This window comes from Solanum pennellii, chromosome 1, assembly GCF_001406875.1.
Source record: "Solanum pennellii chromosome 1, SPENNV200".
Lineage (NCBI taxonomy): Eukaryota > Viridiplantae > Streptophyta > Magnoliopsida > Solanales > Solanaceae > Solanum > Solanum pennellii.
Genome location: NC_028637.1, coordinates 15228948 through 15251773, shown reverse-complemented (window position 1 = coordinate 15251773; position 22826 = coordinate 15228948). Strand labels below are relative to the sequence as shown.

Below are 22826 nucleotides of genomic sequence, written 5' to 3'. Positions count from 1 at the left end.
GTAGGTGAATACACCCGTGTCTTCGTGATGTCTTTACATAACATATATGGAGGTATGAGCCATCATATGTACATTTCACAAGTGAACTTGACAAGGGGGTCATGAGTGGTGTCTGTATTGTATAATGTTACTTATGATTATGAATGATTATTTATCTTATGTTATGGATTATTATGCATTCCTTGAATGTTAATTGTGGCTTTCAACTTAAAATAACATGTTTTTGATAAAGGTAACTTTAATGTATGTATTAAACGGTTTTGATTGCATAGCTTCCATACTTAGTACAATTGATTGTGCTAACCTATAGTTGTTTCGTTTTCTGCTATGATTAGGTTCTTACTAGTAGGTTCCCATTGTGAAGAAGATAAAGCTTTAATTGGATTCTCCAAGACTTCGATGTGTCCTCATGTTCTGAGGAAAAGAATGATTCCACTTATGTTTCTTTATATTGAAATATACTTCTTATGTACTTCCTATTATGAGACAATTTTATTGTAAAGGGCTATGTTCCCTATTTGAGAAATCTACGTTGTACAAAAATGGTTTATGAGTCGACACTAGACATTTTATTTCTATTATGAAAGAGTTTGACATTGATGTTCAGAATTTTTAAATTTCCGCATTATTCAATGTCTTATGCAATGATGGTTATGCTACGAGCTTGTGTGATACCCCTTCAGGGTCATGTAAGAAGTGTCACGTCTAAGGGGTGCTCTGGCATGATATTAAAATGCAATCTGGGGGTTTAGAAATAGGAAATCGATGTCACAACTGGTAATTATTATACTCTTTAGTGATGAACATTCATGAATTCGCTAAGTCATCTTAGATAATGCTAATCGTCTTTCGATATCAAAGAATATACACATAGACTCTTCATTATGTTTCATGGAAATGAGAATCTAAACAATCCAATACCTTAATCTATTCTCTCTATTGATGCAAAATTAGGGAAATAGATGGGACCCACAACCTCTATTTTCAAGTAAATTAGATAAAACACACCTAATTTTCTAGGGTTGGATAACTACCCACTCAAATAAATCTCTTCCGAGCATCGAACAGAGATCTGAAGAATGAGTTAAGTTAGCAACCTTAAGCCATAAATTACCCACATGCTAATTACCAAAATAAATGTATTAACATATGCAAAATGAATCATAACACAATGTACACTACATTATATCAACACCCAATCCCATAATTAAATAAAAAAAATTACCTTACTCGAAAGCAACCATGGGTAATATGAAATTTCATAATTACAAGTAAACCCACTCTAGATGGGGAGAAGAATTTAGGGATTTACTCGCATAGTAGATGGGGAGAAGAATTTTATCCCTTCTCTATCCCAATACCATAGTAAGTGCAACCCTACTCACATCACACATCACCTCAAATGGCTCACTCTCATTTGGTGAAATAATAGTGGGCGCGGAGACTACTTCATTTTCAACAGTCCAAATGCTTTCAGATAGAATTCATCGAAATAGAATTTACAGTATTTTTTGAGCAATTTGCACAAAGGATGAGCAATTTTCAAAGAAGTCTTTATAAAACTATGATAAAAACTGGCATTCCCTAGAAAACTTCTTACACCCTTGACTGTGATGGGTGGAGTAACCTTCTTTATCACCGGAACTTTGGCACGATCAACCTCTATCCTCTTTTTCTGAGATTCGATGGCCCAACACTATAACTTCTTTCATAATAAAGTGACATTTCTCCTAATTTAACACCAAATTTCAATCTTCGCATCTCTTGATCAACTCAGCCAAATTATTCAAGAACCAAACAAAGGAGTCACCAACCATAAAAAAATCATCCATGAACACCTCAATAGTGTACTCCACCATATCAGAAAATATCGAAATCATAAATATTTGAAAGGTAGTCGGTGTATTACATAACCCAAACGACATATTTTTAATGCAAAAAAGTCTTATAAGGACAAGTGGAGGTGATCTTTTATTGATCTTACGAGGCAATAGATATCTGGTTGTAGCCCAAATAGCAATCAATAAATAAATACCAACCCTTGGTTGCACGTCTGTTTAACATCTGGTCCATGAAGTTCATGGAAAAATGGTACTTTTTAGCCCAAGCATTCAAATTTCAGTAGTCCATGTAAAATCTCCAGCCGGTCACTAGCCGCATGAGAACAAAGTCGTTCCTTTCATTAGGTATCACAATCATCCTACCCTTTTTAGACACGCACTGAACAGGACACACCCAACTGTGGTCCGCAATAGGATAAATGGCCCCAACATCCAACCACTTCATGATCTTCTTTTTCACTACTTCTTGCATAGGTGGGTTCAACCTTCTTTGGTGCTCAATACTCGGTTTGTGATCTTTCATTAGTTGGATTTTGTGGGAGAAAATATCGTGAGTGATCGTAATAATATCTGCAATAGTCCATCCAATGGCTAGTCTGAACCTCTTTCACACCGCCACTAAGAACTCTACTTGATGCCTTTTTTAAATCTGGTGTAATAATCAGTAGCAAAATTTCATCTCTAACCAAAAACTCATGCCTGAGATGAGGTGGTATTGACTAAAGCTCTAATTTGGGTCCTCTACAATAGATGGTCTCACAGGTGGAGACTCGCGTTGCGTCATGTCCAACTCCAAATTTTTTGGCTTTGAACGATATTCGTATCTTTCAAGTGCGGCAACCAAAGCATCATAATCTTCAATAACATCACTTTCAAAATTCATAATGACCAACACTAATTACTCAACATCTAGTCACTCTTCAATTTGCACTTTGGATAGAATCTCACCTCTGTAGGTTATAGCAGATGTCATTTGGATCTCACCACTATGCTTCATGGACCTAATGATGTTGAAAGTTTCTTCTTCATTATTCAAACTAAACTTCGTATGCCCTTTTTGTATATCAACTAGTGCACGCCCTGTGGCCAGGACTGATCTCCCTAGAATAATGTGGACCTCAAAATTAACTTCACAATCAAGAATTATAAAGTCAAGTTGAAAGATGAAGAACTCCACTTTCACAAGAACGTCATGGAGTACACTTATGATCCTATTTATAGTTTGATCGGCTATTAGTAACCGCATCGTAGTGGGTTTCGTCTCCCACAAGCCTAACTTCTTGTGAATGGACAGTGGCATGAGATTTATGCTCTCACCAAGATTATAAAGCGCCTTCGCAAAGTGTAGCAACCCTATAGTACATGGAAAATTGAAGGCACCTAGATCATTCTTGTACTTCATAAAAGACCTCGGGGAAATAACACTACAATGTTGCATTCTGTCATCAACTTAGCATATCAGGGCATTTTCTCTAAAGCTTCTATCAATGGAACATTGATAGACAACTGCTTTAACATAGCGATAAATCAGCGATATTTACCATCTTCTGTTTTCTTCACTAATATCTATCGAAATGATAGTGAAGGTCTAGGGATGAGGACCACTTTATGAGATTCTGGTATATCATCTTCCTTTCACATATACCCTTCTAGTACATACGGCATAGGTGGATCAATGGTCTACTTACCTCCTCGAGTTGTGACTGTCTTACATTTCCATCTTTTTTTTGGGCTATGGATAATGTTTCTTTGAAGAGTTCCAGGTTGGCGTTGGTTCACAATAGTAGACAACTGAGTCATCTGTAGCTAAAGGTTCTTTATCGAGACCGCATGTGCATCCACCTTTTGTCCAATGCCAGATAGGTAACTTCTCTTCTCCTTAACATTCTTTTCAATTGCCTCAAACCTCCTCATCATCTTTTGCATCATATCCTCAATCTGCGACATATTATCTCGACCTTCCCTAGGGGCAATTTCCCAATTTTGAGGCGGAAGATTCGGTCCAACCCGACCGTTCCTGTTACCATAGTCTTTCTGGTTGAAGTTGTTGGTGCAGTTGTCGTTCCTATCTCGTACATATTGACCCTCTCAGTTGTAACTACCATACTATGACCATGACTTCCTTCACCTTGGCACCAATTTTTCGGATAAGAACCTTAGGCATTTGGTTTGAAACCCCCAATATGATCATTAACTACATATGCATCTGTGGATGGGGGTGGAGGTTTAGTCAAATTGATCACCGTATTCACCTCCTCTACGCCTCCGCTCACATGCCTCAAGACCAACCCCAAATCAATTCACATATGCGCCAACTCTTCATGAATCTCATATGTGGCCTGATTATTTATAGCCTAAACAACAAAGGTTTTTCGCCCAGTGTTACACTTTCTAGTGCTCCGAGCTTTGTTATTGCGAGATATCTTGTCCAACTTCTCTGCAATCTCAGCAGATGTGCAATCCTCATAGGAGCCACCAACAATAGTATCAAGCACCGCTTTATTTTTGTCATCTTGACCTTTATAGAAATACTCTTTTAGTGAATCATCATCAATGCCATGATTCGGTACACCACTAATGAATGTAGTGAATTTTTCCAAGAGCTACTCACCGGCTCTCCAGGTAATGCTAAAAGTTGTTCACCTTATCCTTATGATTGAGATTCTTGGACACTGAATAATACCTTGCTAAGTACACATCTCTCAATGACCCCATGTACTCATAAATATGTAGGAAGCTCGGTAAACCATATAGAAGCCTCACCTATTAGTGATAGAGAGAACAGTCACAACTCGATGACATCCATGTCTAGATTTGGTGTACCCACACAACTTTTGGAAACAATTCTAATCTTGGATATATGAGCATGTGGATCTTCTTGTGGCGGTCCAAAAAATAAACCTCTTACGGTGAGAATCTGCATCAGGCTACTCGTCAACACGAATGTACGCCTCAGGGGTAGTGGGGTAGGATAAGAGATCTATCAAAGTCTGCAATTTTTGCGTTTCCTCTATAATAGTCATGAGGTCGTGGGGATTCTAGAGGTTTCACTCTCATGGAGTCTTCTAATTTATTTTCAATGGGTGCCTGATTTTTTGCACCAACTAGTCTTCGGGGCTGCAAGATTTCTCCATCACCTATATTCCCTCTATTTGGGTTTACTTGGACCCCTTGATTCTCAATTCTCCGCTAAGTTCAATTCAATTCGGGATCGTAAGGGCAGAATGGTTCCCCTCGGATCAGTGTGCTTTATATACATTAGAGCTAGACCTGATAGAGACAACACCACAAAGAAAAGGTAAAATTAGGAAATAGTTGACTAAAGTTCAATACTGTAGTTAAAATTAATCTAAAAGAAAAATTTCCCTGGCTGCGTCGCCAAAATTTGATACGCTCAAATTAAACCTCCCTAAAGAAGTAAAAGTGATATTTATCAAATAAAGACCTCAACTAGTAGGTTGGGGTCGATCCCACGAGGAAAAAGGTTTATAGTTATCTTTAACCCATGATTGTCTCTTTTTCGTCAAGGTATTTCCGAAAGAATAAAGTTAAAGGAGGGGGGGGGGTTGTGAAACAAATTCCTTTGATGATGAGATTATCAATTGAACAAAAGAAAACTTTGGTTGATATAAATATGAGAAAATAACGATAAAAGAATGGACTAATTGGTGTTACATGTGCAGGAGACAAAATAAGAAATCTACATAAAATGGTCTAGTGGAGAAGTCTATGGACCCCATCGACGGTATGTCATTCAATCGATGGATCGTCAATGGTTCCCATAGATGCCAGGTAAGCCACAAAATTTTTCTATGTCTAAGAATAATAGATGGCCCTAATCGATGAACGGGAAACGGGGTCTTGTGGATCCATTCAGTCAGTAAATCGTCCATACTCGAACGGTTATATTAAAAACCCAATCTTTCAAATTCTTCTCTATTTCCATTTTCTTTGTTAAATCTTTCCATATCCATTTCCACCCATTCAATTTCTCCATAAATCACTCCCCAATTCAATACCACATCTCTAATAATCATTTGCCTCCTCACTTTATCTAAATCCCAACCATTTTCTCTAAAGTTCTCTTTTCTTTTCATCCTCAAAAGTCCGGCGATCAGGTTAAGAAAGCGTCAGCTTTTTCTTTGGGTTGCACATCATTGTAGGCACACAACCACAACACTCTTCATTTCTTGTAACATAATTCAATCTCCACACACTTTGAATTGACATTCATAGTTGAATTTAGGAAGTCAGGAGTGGGGTCTTGACCTTGGGACTAAATTGGAAGTCACCATCCTTATAAAATGTACACATTAACCAACACCTCACAAACCATGTATCAAGACATTTCAATTCAACATCATACCAACCCTAATCAATCTTATCACTAGGTATACTTCAATATAACTTCATCACTTAACACAAGTAATAATAATTGAAGTAAAGGTTTGGAACATGAAGAGTTATCTAACCTCCCTCAAAATACATCATCATAGTCTTACCATCGACCAACCAATTACATCAAATAGTATGTGTAGTAACATCAATCAATATTAATTAATACAAGAACTAGGTCAATTGCATCATCACTATACCAATTAACATCAATTCATAACCTAGGGTTTGGGGAATTAGCTTTCATCCAGAATTAATCAAGAATTTGATCCAATCCCACAATACATTATCATAGTAAATCAATACATGAATTAGAATAGATAAAACAAGTCTAATAATCAAATAATTATTCCATTCTCATTAATTCATGACCAAGATCCAAGATTTGGGGAATTAGGGGAAGGGGACATGATCAACGTGAAATTGCATCAATTAACACCAATTAATCAACAATCTATACTCAATCAGTCATAGTAAATCCGAACTTATCATCAATTTGAAGTTAAGTAGAAAACAAATTAGAATTGGAAAACACTTGAAATTAGGTGTTTTAGAAATCATCTTTTAGAGGACCTCTTGGGGAAAGGAAACCCAAGAGTGAAGAACCTATACGTTAATGAAGATTAATCAACTAAATTGAAGTGAAATCCTAGAGAAATTGGCCTTTTTCTTCAAGCTTTCTTCTTCCTTCAATGGAGGATGAATAGAGACAGAAACTAGTGAGAGGTGAAATTTGTTGGGTTTTGATTTGGGATTTGATTTGAGTGGGTTAATGTGAGGGAAAACTGATTGGAAATTAATATAGATACCCCCACCCATGAAATACCCAAATGACCCCTCACTTATGTTGACCCTTTATTGAAGTCAAACTTCAAACCCAGCAAGTCCGCGACTCGGAGCTGTTCCAACATGAATTTTCAAAATTAATTTTCGAGACAGTAGAGTCCTCTACCTTCCCGCCACGCGAACTTAAGATTTAATCAAAAAATCCACCCAAGTTCGCTATGCAGACTTGTTTCATTCATGGACAGATTAGCTGCTGCCTTGGCAGCTTGCCGAGCTAAGTTTGAGGTCCTTCCTAGACCCCTAAGGCGACCCTGCAGGGGTCAAACCTGGACATTTTTACTCTATATACATTATTTAACCTATTTAAAGCTGTTTTACAAGTTTTAGACCTTATACACCACTCCTAAACCTTTAGGAAAACTAAGGACGTTTCATTAGTTCAATTTGACTAGCTTCTGGACTCTTCGATGTTTCTTGTCGTTTTATTCTTAAACTTCCTAAATGACTTAGTTACATTATATAAGGTCTGAAAACAGTGTCCTCACCTTTAGACACTCATTTTAGGATCTATATTAGGTGTTAGACTTTCAAAGTGTTACATTGCCCCCCCTTCCCCCCAGGAACATTCTTCCCCGAATGACACCAAAATCTTTTGGAAGGAAAGGATGACTCAAAACTAGCAGCCCAACCAACAATAATACACGATATTTTAAATTACAGTATCAATCATGGAATTTATACATAGAAAGACTCCAATCACTACACATAAATCTTAACATCGAAATATGAGGAATTTCCTTCTCACAACATACTGAGCTCAGCATACCATATATGAGTCAACTATGCCAAAACTCAATTTACCATCATGCTTAACATCATTTCATAAAAACTCACCATACCAAAATGCACAAAATAACTCAAATAAGAAGAATTGAAAATTTTGAAGTCACTATGCACAATTCACTGTAACTTCACTGTAATGACACAAAAAACGCACATTTTGCAAAACTTCTCTAAAAGTCATAACAATTTCAAATTTAGTCAGTATTTTCATTATAATCAAGAACAACTATCCTTCACTAATAAATAGATGATGATAATGGGACTTCATGTCGGCTTTGGCCTCCCTTGTTTCTTCCTCAACTAGGTGGTTTCTCCATAACACATTTACGAAGGCCACCTCTTTGTTCCTCAACCTCTTTACTTGACGATCAAGTATTTATACCGGAACCTCCTCACAATAGAGGTTATCCTTCACACCAAGACCCTCAATAGGGAGAATAGATTCGGGATCACCGACACACTTCTTTAACAAAGAAATATGGGAAAGCGGATGAAGCGAACATAATTCACTTGGAAGCTTCAACTCATAAGCAACCTTAACAAACTTTTGCAAGATCTCATAATGACCCACATAACGAGGTCTCAACTTCCAATTCTTGCCAAATATAACCACCCCTTTCGTAGGAGAAATTTTTAAATACACCTTATCGCCTTCTTCGAATTTAAGGTCTCTTCTCGTATGATCCGCATAAGATTTTTGCCGACTATAGGCTGTTTGCAACCGTTTCCTTATGATATGAACTTTCTACAAAATCTTATAAATCAAATCGGGACCATGAAGTGAAGACTCACCAACCTCAAACCATCTAATAAGATATCTACACCTCCTACCGTACAAGGATTCTTAAGGATCCATAGAGATGGATGAATGAAAGCTATTGTTATATGAGAACTCAACCTAAGGCAAATTCTCATCCCAATTTCCCTTTAAAATCAATAATAAAAGCTCTAAGTAGATCCTCAAGAGTTTGAATATTCATCTTCGCTTGACCATCTATTTGGGGATGAAAAGTTGTGCTTAACTTAACTTGAGTACCCAAACCCTTTTGAAACGATCTCCAAAATCTAGATGTAAATTGGTGACCCCTATCTGATATGATGGGCAAAAGAACCCCATGAAGACTTACTATCTTGTCAATATAGATTTTTGCATAGTCTTCCGCCGAAGATTGGTCAATCTATCCACTACCACCCATATAGATTCATATTATTTTCGAGTTTGAGGAAAACCTACTACGAAATCCTTATATACATCTACCCACTTACCAATATGAATTTTGATTTCTTGTAGTAGACCACTCTGTTTTTGGTGTTTGGCATTCACTTGTTGACAATTGGGACACTTTGTAACAAACTCCGCAATATCCCTTTATAGACCATCACACAAAAATACCTCTCTAAGGTCACGGTACATCTTTGTAGATCCCGGATGAATAGAGTAACAGGCTCCATGAGCTTCCTCCGGGATCCTACTCCTCAAACTATCCACATTAGGGACACAAAATCTACCTTGATACATAAGAACACCATGCCCCCTGGGAGAATGACTCATTCATATTTAAAAGAACTGACTCTTAAACTCAATCAATAATGGATCAAGGTGTTTCTTAGACTTCACCTCAATCACCAAAGACGACTCGGAGTTATGATGTACCACCATGCCACCATTTGGAGAATCTTCAATTCGCTCCTAAACGAGCCAAACTATGAACATATTTTAATGGAATCCTCTTTGATTCATCCATATGGGACACACTTCCCATGGACAACCGACTTAGAGAATCCGCTACCACATTAGCCTTGCCGGGGTGATAGAGAACATTCATGTCATAGTCTTTCAACAGCTCTAACCATCTCTGTTTCCAGAGATTCAACTCCTTTTGAGTGAATACACATTAGAGACTTTAATGATCCGTATGCACATCATAATGAACCTTCATAAAGATAATGCCTCCACATTTTCAAGGCAAAAACCACGGCTGCTAACTCAAGGTCATGAGTTGGATAATTCTTCTCATGAACTTTGAGTTGCCTAGAAGCATAAGCTATAACTTTGCCATATTGCATAAGAACACACCCCGACCCGACTCTGGATGCATCACAATAGACCACAAAACCCGTAGTACTCTTTGGTAGAGTCAATACAAGAGCGGAAGTAAGTTTATCTTCAACATTTTGAAGCTCTTTTTACATGCCTCGGACCACTCAAATTTAACATTGTTTTGGGTCAAGGTTGTCAAGGAGGAAGCAATAAACGCAAACCCATCAACAAACCTTCTACAATAACTTGGTAGGCATAAGAAACTTCTAATGCCACTAGGAGCCAAAGGCCTAGATGAATTTTTTTCACCGCTTGCTCTTCCTTGGATCAACCTCTATCCCTTCACTAGAGATGAAAGACTAGGAAACTCTACCGACCTCAGCCAAAACTCACATTTGCTATATTTGGATAAAAACTGGTGTTTGTTAAGCACTTGTAACACCACCCTCAAATGGTTTGTGCGTTCACCTTTATTCTTCGAATATACCAAGATGTCGTCAATGGAGAAAATGAAAAATGAATCGAGGTAACTTCGAAAAACCCTATTCATTAGGTCCATAAACGCCGCCGGAGGATTAGTGAGACCAAAGGACATTACTAAGAACTCATAGTGGCTATATCTTCTTCGAAATATCGTCTTGGGAATATCTTAATCTCTCACTAGAAGTTGGTGATATCCCGATCTCAAGTCAATCTTGGAAAAGTAACTCGCACCTTGGAGTTGATCAAATAAATCATCAATCCGCGGGAGAGGATACATCATCTTGATTGTGAATTTTTCGAGTTGACGGTAATTGATACATATTCTAAGGGACCCATACATATTCTTCACAAACAATACTAGAGCAACCTATAGAGAAATACCAGGCCAAATAAATCCCTTGTCTAGTAAGTCTTTGAGTTGAGCGTTCAACTCTTTCAATCTTCCGGAGCTATCTGATAAGGACAAATTGAAATGGTATTTGTATCCGGTAGAAAATCAATACCAAAATAAATTTGCCATTCAGATGGAATAGTGGGAAGATATAGTACGAGTAGGTTTCTCATTAGGTGAGTTTCCACTCTTTCCCTTTTGGGAACTAGGTTTAGTCACCTTCTCATCACGAGACTTAGAGAACTTAGAAGGAACTTGTTTAGAGAACCTCTTCTTGAAACTAGGCTTGTCTTTTATATCAAGCCTACACTTTGAAGAACATCCATCAAATGATCTTGCCCTTTGAGCCTCCCTACTCTTTCTCTTAGCCCTTGTCTCTTCCACTTGTTGAGCATGAACCATGGGACGAGAGATGTTCATATTGTCATGTAGCAAGCAGAATGACATTCTTCCTTCAATCCATCCAACAACCCTGTCAAAAAGCGACTCATTTCATCCCTAGGACCGGAAACCACAGAAGGAGCACACTTTGAAAATTTAGTGAATTTAAAAGAGTATTTAAGTACACTCATACCTCCTTCACGAAGGTTGATGAACTCAACCACTTTGGCTTCCCTCTTATACCTAGGAAAGAACTTATCAATAAAATCCTTCTTGAAGATCTCCCAAGTCACCGGCCCACCCCTTAAAGGTCTATTGTCTCTCCATTTGACGTACCAAGTTTGGGCCTCATCGTTGAGTTGGTAAGTGGCTAACTCGTCTTCCTCACTAGTAGTTAACTCCATAGCATAAAGAATGTTGTAGACTTAAATCAATGAACTCTTGAAGGTCTTCCTTAAATTTGGACCCATATAAAGTATGGGGATTCATTCGAGTGAAATCCCTCAAATGAGAGGTCATGGTGCAAACATGTTGGTTTGCTCGGGGTACCACCTCCCGATTAACTTGGGCCGTCATGGCTTGTGCTTGAGTGGTGACGGCTTGTGCTTGTGTAGTAATGGATTGGAACATTGGTGAAGGATAGACCTTATGTCACCACCTGTCAAAGGTGAAGGATTGACCGGAGCTTTGTAATCATTAGCATCTTCTTCTAGAGGAGGGACTTGATCACCACGGGGAGGAACTCCTTATTTAGAAATCTCTTTCCCAATTCTTTATACCGCGTTCCTTCGAGTATTCATTGCCTATAACCAAAGAACAAGGTTTTGGTGAACGTACACATAAAGTATACTCTAGCGGCATGATATTGGATTTCCATGAAAAGAGAGAGTTTCCTAAGAATCACATAGTTTCTTATTCATAAGTGTGGCGCGCTTCACAATTATGAGTAAGAACCTTCATAGACGTTGTTGAGAGAGAAATATACTCTAAATATATTAAACCTCGTGCTCCGATACCATGTTTGTCATATTCGGGAAGCACCCCTTATACGTAACCGGCGTCATCATCCTCTTTGAGGACTAAGACTAGCCTCTTAGTTTATATGATTACATTAATAGCTTAAAATGCTAAAAATTTAAAACTTCTCGATTACTTCTACATTGAGATTTACTTAGAATCTCGCTTACACATAATATATATTTATCGAGTATATATATACCCTTCGTATAAGAAGATTACTTAGTCTTCTACTTTATTTGCACATAGGTATATAAGATATAACATAGTCTTCAAAGAGTAAATCTTCTCATATCAATCTAAAACAAGAATATCTCAAATGGGCATATCCCATATAAAAATGTAATAGATCCACATATATGTTATACAATTTGTACTCAAATGAAAGGAATGAACATAAGAGTCTTAAAACCAAACAACCTCATAAGCTTGATATTGGCATCGCCCTCGGAAAGTGAGGACCTACACAACTTGGATGGTTGAGGAATTCCAAGTATTCTTAAAAGTCGTCCCAAACGACTTCAACGACCGGAATCTAAAATGTTAGGAAAAAGGGAGAGAATGGGGTTAACACATCACATTTACTAAGTATGAGACCATATACACATATAATATCAAATCATGTTAAAAAGGGACATTTCATGAAAACATGCTATTTTACATTTGAAAAGCCTTATGAACATTCAAGAACAAATACAAGTCATTAATTCATATTCATCAAGTCAATACCATGTATTATAAAAGACCAAATCACCTTAAGTCAAAGCAAGTAACATGCAAATCATACTTGAACCCATACTCCAATACAACTTTAGCATCAAGTCATAAAATCTTAAGCATGAATAAGAGTTGATTATAACAAAACCAAAGTAAGACTATTAGTCATGACCCTCATTAAGTACACTTGTGCAATGACCAAGAAAATCCCCATAATCTTACTTCATCAAGTAAACCTAACTATAACAACAACCAATTTCCAACTTCACAAATCATATCATTAAGAATATATTACATTATACTTTAGCAATATAGACAAAACATATATTCATAAGTGAATTCAACATCATAAGGTGTCTTCAACATATAAGATCATCATATAAATTTATAGGCATATAAATTAATAAGAACAACCTCCTAAGGCTTCCCTCAAGGAAAACTAGTGCAAGGCTCAGGTAGAGTCCCATACCCCTACTTAGACTAAGTCAAACCTTTTAAGTCACCCTATTTGGTTTGTACTTCATTATTTCATTTTATTTTAGGGAACACATGACATAACCGAAATAGACCACAAAAGATAAGTGTGGAATCCGGTCTTGTAAAACCTTATAACGACGAAAGGTGGTCTATCGGCCAAAGTAGAACCAAACATAAATGTAGCTTTCTAGGTGGATCCACTAGCTAGTCTTCCTATGGGGGCAACATAGTACAAGAACTAAGAGATAGGTATGATATATGTTCATGCCATTTGGCAAGTGGAGCCTTCTCTCATGGGAATCCATTGGGTGAGTAAACCTCATAGGGGACTCAACACCTCATATGGAACTATAGGGTGAATCTCCCTCTATGGGAAGTCAAAACCTCCCATTATCAAGTTCACTTTGTGCTAAGATAGTCCTTTTTTATAATGCCTTTAAGCCTTTATTAACAATCATAGCTTAGTTTAGGTCATAGGGCTTATCCCTTATATGATATTCATCATCGTAACTCAATAAGAATTGTTCATACATGTGAGGTTAGCACATTTACATAAACACATCATAATAAGGCACATTGATAAGTCATCACCATATTTATAAAATGTTCAATCCTATCACAAGGTATACTTCAATATAACTTCATCACTAAACCCAAGTAATCATAATTGAAGTAATTTTTAGGATCATGAAGACTTACCAAATCTCCCTCAAAAGCCATCATCATGGTCTTACCATCAATCAACCAATTACATCCAATAGTATGTGTAGTAACGTTAACAAATAGTAATTAATACAAGAACTAGGTCAATTGCATCATCACTATCCCAATTAACATAAATTCATATCCTAAGGTTAGTGTAATTATGTTTCGTCATGAATTCATCAAGAAATTGATGCAATCCCAACAATAAATTACCCTAATAAATAAATACATTAATTATAATAGATAAAACAATTCTAATAATCAAATCATTCTCCAATTCCCGTTAATTCATGACCAAGTTTCGAGATTTGGGGAATTAGGGGAAGGGAACATGATCAATGTGAAATTACATCAATTAACATAAATTAATAAAATATATATACTCAATTAGTCATAGGAAATCACATTTTATCATCAATTTGATGTTTTGAAGAAAACCCATTACAATTGGAAAACCATTGGAATTGGGTGTTTTCAAAATCAACTTTGACAGGTACTCTTTGGGAAAGGAAATCCAATAGTGAATAACTCATACCTTAATGAATATTAATCCACGAAATTGAAGTGAAATCCTAGATAAATTAGTCTTCTTCTTCAAGCTTTCTTCTTCCTTCAATGGAGGACGAATAGAGAGAGAAACTAGAGAGAGGGAGAGTTTTTTAGTTTTGATTTGGGTATTTCATTTGAGTGGGTAAATATGTGGGAAAGAGGATTGGAAATAAATATATTTAACCCCCATGAAATACCAAAAATATCCCTCACATAATTTGACACTTTAATGAAGTCAAACTTCAAAACCAAATTGTAGATTTTCATCGGGTAGCAAGTCTGCGACGCGGAGTTTTTCACGCATGAATTTTCTAAACTAATTTTTGATACATGAGAGTCCGTTACCTGCCTGCTACGTAAAATTGATATTTGACCAAAAAGACACCCAAGTCCACGACGCGGACTTTTCTCATCCATGTACAAATAGGATGCTGCCTTCGCACCTTGCCAAGCAAAGTTTGGGGTCCTTTCGTGGACCCCTAAGGTTACCATTGGGAGGTCCTACCTGGACGTTCCTATAAAAATAGTTTTACCTCTTTAATGTCTTTTTATATGTTTTTAGACCTCATACTTCACTCCTAAACCTTTACAAAACCTAAGGATGTTTCACTAGTTCAATTTGACTAGCTTCCGAACGTCTTGAACGTTTCTTGTCGTTTTGATTCTTAAACATCCTAAATGACCAATATAGATTATATGAGGTCTTAACACAGTGTCCTCACCTTTAGAAACTATGTTTATGCTCTAGATTAGGTCTTATACTTTTGGAGTGTTACACTTGGCTAAAGTTTGGGGTTCCTTCGTGGACCCCTATTTCGATCCGTGGGGTCGGAGATCGACATTCTAGGGAGATCCTTGGGGGTCAGAGATGGACGTTTTGACCCTTAACATGATTATTAGGATACTATGGTAAACTAAACTGTCTTTCAACTCCAAACACACATAATACTTGACAACACACACTAAGACACACAAGCACGTTTTAAGGAAAAACTTTCGAACGTCTTGGACGTTCTTGGATATTTGACCTCCAAACTCATCCATACTTAACGCACTGAGTCTTAACACTATAATTAGTCATTTAAGGACTTAATAAAATCATAACCAACATTTTTTTCTCTAATTCAACCTAGCTCATTTTGAGAGTCTAACATAACTCCACCGGAAGGTTAAGACGGTTATGTGAAATTTGATGATGCCTCTACAGCTGGCCTACATGGTGTGTTCATACATAGAGTTAAGGTTATATATTATTCTTTTATAAATATTAAGTTGAATTAGAAGAACTATCTAACTCAAGACCTCGAGCTTGCTCCAGTAGTGTTTGCACTTAAGATTTTGAGACATTACTCTATTGTGCTCACGTAGATGTTTTTATGGACTATTAAAGACTTATGTATGTGTTCCCTAAGAACGAATTGAATCGTTGAACGAGGAGATTTTGTGAGTTCCTCAAGGATGAATATATGAATTTTTTACCATCATGGTAAGGCTAATGTAGTAGCAGATGCACTTAGCAAACTATCTATTGGTAGTTTTGCACATGTTAAGGAAGAAATAGAACAACAAAAGGATGTTCCTAGGCTTTCTCGCTTGTGGGATCGCCTTATGAGCATGTCAAATTGTGTTGTAACAGTTCAAAATGGATCAGTATCTTCGTTGGTAGTGTGGGTTAAGGAAAAAGGAAGATTTTGATCCTATATTCTCTAACTGAAGGACGCAGTTCATCGCTACAGAGTTGAGGTTTTCCCCAAGGGAGAGATGTTGTGCTTTGCTATCAAGGTTGTATATATGCTCCTAAGGTGGGTAAATTGAGGCAACACATTATTGCAGAATCTCATAACTCCAAGTATTCTATTCATTTGGGCATCATTAAGATGTTCTGACAACGGATGCAGTAAATGTTTTTGATAAGCGCCCTAATTCTAAGAAAATGATGGTAGAACATCAGAAACACAAAGGTATGATTCAAGAGATTGACATCCCTATATCAAAGTGGGAAGTTGTCAACATTGAGTTCATTAAAGGTTTACCTCGTATTTATAGACAACATGACTCCATTTGATTGACAGTTGTTATAGTTACTAAATTTGCGAACGTTTTGGTTGTTAAGAAGACACAGTCGCCAGAGGACTACACTAATCTTTACATTTTAATGAGATAATTAGGTTGCATGGGAATTCTTTATCCATCATCTAAAATAGAGGTCCTCAATTTACCTCTCATTTCTAGAAGTATTTCCACAAAAGTCTTTGTACTCAAGTAAATCTTAGCATATCATTTCATTAACAGATGAATGGTCAGACAAATCATACAATAAGAAGTTATGTTGAGAGCTTGTGTGATCGATTTCAAGGGTAGTTTTGATTATCACCTTCCTTTATAGAGTTCTCTTACAACAATAACTATCATTCTATTATTCATATGGCCCCCTTATGAGGCACTATATAGGGGTAGATGTGTAGATCTGTAGATGGTTGGTGTGAACTAGGTGAAGCATCCTTGATTGGACTAGATTCACTTCATAATTCAATTGAAAAAATTCAGCTCATTAGAGATAGACCTAACAAAACCTAGAGTAACCATAAGTCATATTTAGATTTAATGAAGAAGGGACTTGGAGTTCCAAATTGATGATTGGGTTCTCCTGAAAGTGTAATCTATGAAGGGGTCGATGATATTCGTCAAGAAAGGGAATATTAGTCCTAGATATGTAGGCCATAAAACATCATGAAACGAGTTTGTAAAGTGGTTTATGAGTTAGAATTGACAGCAGAACTAGTGCATCTAGTCATTCACATTTCATTGGTTGAGAAGGGTGTGGATGATCAAGCATTATTGTACCATTAGAAAGTATGGTTATGAAGGATAGTCTCACTTATTAGGATGTTCTAGTGAGGATTTTTGATAGTTAGGTTTGAAAGTTGAGAAACAGAGAAGTCGTTAAGTTAAGGTTTTCTAAAGGAGTCAGTCTTCAAATGGACCAGCTTGGGCAGCAGAAGAAACCAAGAAGGCCAAGTATCCTCATTTCTTTTCAATCGACTCCATTCAAACTTGACATAATATTCCTCTACAGTTTTTCAGTCATTCATGTGTATATTTTAGTCTTAGTATCTTATTCCTTCAAGTTTACTTGCATATGCAGCGTATTTGCATGTTCTTAGAACTTAATTAAATTAGATTTCTGTTTCCAATATTCAGTGGTAGGGTTGTATCTCCTCCCATCCATTTCAGTTACATAAGTCTTTATTCGGGAACAAACGTTCCCAAGGGGTAGATAATGTAGCACCCTGTATCCTAGACATATAAGTTTGCAAAAAAAAAAAGTTCCTGCTGCCGCTGACGGGCATCTCCCACGGACCGTAGGATGACTATTGCTACCTGCAGCATACTTACTAACAATCCAGAAAAATGTCTAAGGGTCGAACCATAGATCGTAGGTCAAAGCACGGGTTGTAGTATTTGTGCATGGATCAAACCCCTCAAAAGACCCCCTCTAAATCTACTCGTCGGTTGACAGAATGATCTGTCCGTCAGTTAACACCAATAGCTTTTTAGTCAGTGATTGTTTGGTATTTTCCTTATGTGTTGGATCCCTAAACAATGTCAATTTCGTCAGTTTTATCCTGGTAAATTTCTTAAAACATAACCTAGTTAACTTATTCTCCAAAAATTAATCAAGTTGAACAAAATGAAGGAGAAAGAGTCGATCAACCCTCTCCTGAATGCAACTAGGTTTTATTAAGTTCCAACCCCCAAATAAAAGAAAAATCTTAATTCATCACCAGTAATGTGGGATTTCACAAGTTGTTTCCTTTCACCTATTGGGTCCCTAAAATTCAATTTAAATTCTTGATTCCCTCCATACAATCAAGACCTATATAGGGTTTTTAGAATTTTGGAAGATTACAATGATTTAGTTATTCTACAACTCTCAATCAGATTATCATGTCTTAGTATTGCTTTTGCGTAGATTCTTCAATAAAATCATAACCCTAGTTATGTAGTTCTTTTTGTTCATGAATGACACTAGCTAGGACAGATTAACAAAGATACATGTCTCAGTTTTAGATTGTTTCATTGTCATGAATAAATATTGCATTTTCAGATTATTGAGCTATCCATTTTACTTATCTTACGCTATAATTTAAACATGTTCAGTTGGGAGTAGGCTTTATATTGAGTTAGAGTAGGTTCAGTCACCTAAAATCAAAAACAATATGCCCCCATAGGTTTATAAGTTCCCTAGGTAGGCATCTACTTAGTGACCACAGCAGTCATGCCTATTCATCTCTAATATTATTTATTGGGTCTTCTCAATAGGGCATATACATCAGACTCCATGTTTAGCTCACATGGTTTTATGTCAGTTATGTTGCGCCTCGGGAATACCCCCGTGATGTGGACACGGGACCTAGGACCATAAGTGATCCCAAGCTAACCCTACTAGCATGATCATGAGCATACTAAAGAATAGAAACTGTTGTGGAAGCTAAATCATACTTAAAATGAAAAGATGGGGAATACCCATATGCTAAAACTGAGATATATGAAAATTGATGAGTTCAATACAAAGAAATTATTAACTCAATATTACGCTGAAACTAACTATGTCTCAAAAATAGCCTTTACACAGGACTAGAAATATTGGGACAAGCCCCAACTAAATCTAGCAAAAACTGAAACTAAATTACTAAAAAACTGAATTGAAACTAATGATTGTTATCATCGGAGAATGAGGACACACCAATGAATCTACTGAAATGGAGATCGAGAGATCGATCTATTCGTGATCTGGATGTTGAGAACCTGAACCTACATCACGAGAACATGTAGCGCATGTATGCGTCAGTACTTGAAGGTACTGAGTATATCAGATAGAATAAAGCTTAAATAATATATAACTGAACTAGCACAAAAGCAAGTATAATAATCTACATGATATACTGAATGCAATGACCAATTTATAACATGATGGAATTGAATACTTAATACACTAATAAATGGTCAATGCAGTAGAGTCTGATTGAACTGTGGGAGTTACTTCTAACCGATAATAAAACCACATGATCTAATATTGAGTCCGATGTATACGCCCCACTGAGTGAACCCAATATACCATGCCAGAAGTTTAAAGGCATGCTGGCGTGATCACTAAACTTATTTCCCACAGAGAGGACTTAAAACTTACTTGGCTGGAAATTCTGGGGCTAATTGGGTACGCTGAACCCTACATCAGGAACACACAATCTACCCTTGTAGCGAAGTACACCATCTCCCCCTTGGGAGATAACCTCCACTCTCTGATTATGAACTACACCCTTAAGTTCAAGCAAGATTGGATCACTATCTTGTTTTTCCTTAACCTCCACTACCAAGGAAGATTCTGCCCCATTCTGAACTGTTACACCAGTCTCTGATATGCTAATAATGTGAACTCCTAAGCGAGGAAGCCTGTGAACATCCTTCACTAGCTCCTTCCTTTCTTCCTCAACATAGTTTACACTACCCATAGATAATCTACAAAGAGAATCTGCTACTACATTTACCTTACAAGGATGATAATGCACGCTGATATCATAATCCTTAAGGAACTAAAGCAATCTCCTCTGGCGATGATTCAACTCTTTCTGGGTGAACGAATACTGAAGGCTCTTATGATCAGTGAACACATCTATATGAATACCATACAAGTAGTGTCTCCATATCTTGAGTGCAAACACCACTGGTACAAGATCGAGGTCATGGGTTGGATAGTTCTTTTAAGGAATCTTAAGCTGTCTAGAAGCATAAGTTATAACCTTATCCCACTGCATCAACACACAATCTAGGCCAACTATAAATGCATCACAATAGATCACATAACCATCTTAATCCTCCGGTAGAGTCAAGAAAGGAGTTATAGTCAATCTAGTTTTCAATTTTGCAAAGCTTTTCTCAAAATCCTTCCAGGAACATTCTATTATAACCCACTGGACCAAAGAGACTTCTGATATCTGTAGTAGAGGTAGGTCTGGGCCATTGTTTCACTGTTTCTATCTTTTGTGAATCCACTAGAATCTCTTGGCTAGATACAATATGACAAAGAAAAGCAATGGATTGCAATCAGAACTCACATCTGCTAAACCTAGCGAATAAATGGCGATCCTTGAGAGTCTCTAGAACAATTCTCAAATGGCTCGCATGTTCCTCCTCATTCCTAGAGTAAATTGAGAATATCATCAATAAAGACAATAACGAACAAGTCCAAGTATTGTTTGAACATTCTGTTCATCAAATCCATGAAAGATGCAGGAGCATTGTCTAGTTCAAACGACATAACTACAAATTCATAATGACCATACCGAGTTCTGAAGGCTATTTGTGGATTGTAAATATCTCTGAGTCTAAGCTGATGATAACTCGATCTGAGGTCTATTTTTAAGAAGTGACTAGCACATTTAAGTTGGTCAAACAAGTTGTAGATCCTGGGGATGGGATACTTATTCTAGATGTGACCTTGTTCAACTGTCAATAGTCAATGCACATTCCGAGAGAACCATCTTTCTTCTTTATGAACAACAGTGCCGCACCCCACGGTGAAATACTAGGTCTGATGAAGCCCTTATCTAGAAGGTCCTTTAACTGCCCTTTCAATTCCTTAAGCTTCACAGGAGCCATTGTGTAAAGAGGAATAGAAATAAGCTGGATATTTGGAAGGAGATCGATTGCAAAGTAAATTTCCGTTTCAGGAGGGACTCTGGGAAGATCTTTTGAAAACATTTCTTGAAACTCAAAAACTACTGGTGCTGACTCAAGAGTTGGGGTTTCAGATCTAGAATCCTTAACCCGAACTAGATGATAAAGATAACACTAAGAGATCATCTTTCTGGCCTTAAGATAAGAAATGAATCGACCCATAGGCGCTAAGCTACTACCCTTTCTTTCTAAGATTGGTTCATCTGGAAACTGAAAATAAACAATCCCAGTTCTACAATCGACTGAGGCATAAAAAGAATGTAACTAATTCATACCTAGAATAACATCGAAGTCAATCCTTTCTAACTCTACAATATCTAGTGTGAGGAACTTCTAAGAAACTGTGACAAGGAAATTTCTATATACCCGTCTAGATATATTGGGTCACCGACTTGAGTAGAGACTAAGAAAGGTTCTGTGAGAGTTTCTGGACTAACACGGAATTGGAGTGCTATCTAAGGAGTTACAAAAGAAAGCCCCTGGATCTAACAATGCATAAACATCAATGTCAAAAACTCGTAACATACTAGTAACTACATCAGGAAAACCTTCCTGATCCTAGCGAGCCTGAACTGCATACAACCTGTTCTGGCGCTGACCGCCGCTTGTATAAGATGAGTTACCCTGCTGAGTTAGGTGACTTGCTGTTGCTGCTGAAGTTGTAGACTGAGCACTACCATTTCCACCTCCTTGATCCTGTCTAGAAGGACGATCACTCAACCTATGAACAGACTAACCACACCCAAAACATCCCTCTTTCCCTGTGAGACACTCGCCCGGATGGTTCTTACTACACTTAGGGAAAGTGGGGTAAGTCTTGGTGCCTGAAACACTTCCCTGAGATTTAGATACTGGTGCTCTACCCTTCTGGTCATACCTATTCTTGGAGGATGGTACACTAGCTGACGACGGGGCTGGAGCGGAAAACTTCTGCTGATTGTACGAGCGACTTCTACCACCCAATTTCTGCTGGAAATAGTCATAGTTCCCAGTCCTAGCCTTCTTAATCTCCTTAACATGTTCCCTAAGCTTATCACCCTCAACATGCTGAGCATGAGTCATAAACCTAGAGATCTTAATATCTCCTAGTATCATAGCATTTTTGCACTCACATTTAACCAAATCTGGCACTCCATACAAGAACTTATTCATCCGAGCCCTAGAGTCAGCAACCATGTGAGGAGCATACCTGGAGAGTTGGATAAACTTCAGCCCATACTCTTGGACTATCATGTTACCCTTCCTCAAGTTCATGAATTCTTGAGTGTACCAAATATGAGCAACATCCTTCAATTGGTATGGTGCCAACTCAACCTGGTCATTCTTTGTGACATGCATTACCTCAAATATCTTCTTGATCTAATCCTAGAAATTTTGAGGATCCTCACTAGCTTGCGATCCTAAGAACTCAGTCGGATTCATCCTAACAAAGTCACAGACCTTTACTGCTACTGATCCACCA

General features: G+C 37.3%; 1 protein-coding gene across 1 annotated transcript; it reads right to left on the bottom strand.

The window, feature by feature from the left end:
- Positions 1-2568: 2568 nt before the first annotated feature.
- LOC107017956 lies at positions 2569-21388 on the bottom strand. Its single transcript, XM_015218272.1, has 4 exons — positions 21166-21388; positions 4228-4359; positions 2790-2942; positions 2569-2696 (listed from the first exon to the last, which is right to left on the bottom strand). Exons 1-4 carry the CDS (start codon positions 21386-21388, stop codon positions 2569-2571), a joined length of 636 nt encoding a protein of 211 aa, XP_015073758.1.
- Positions 21389-22826: the final 1438 nt, after the last annotated feature.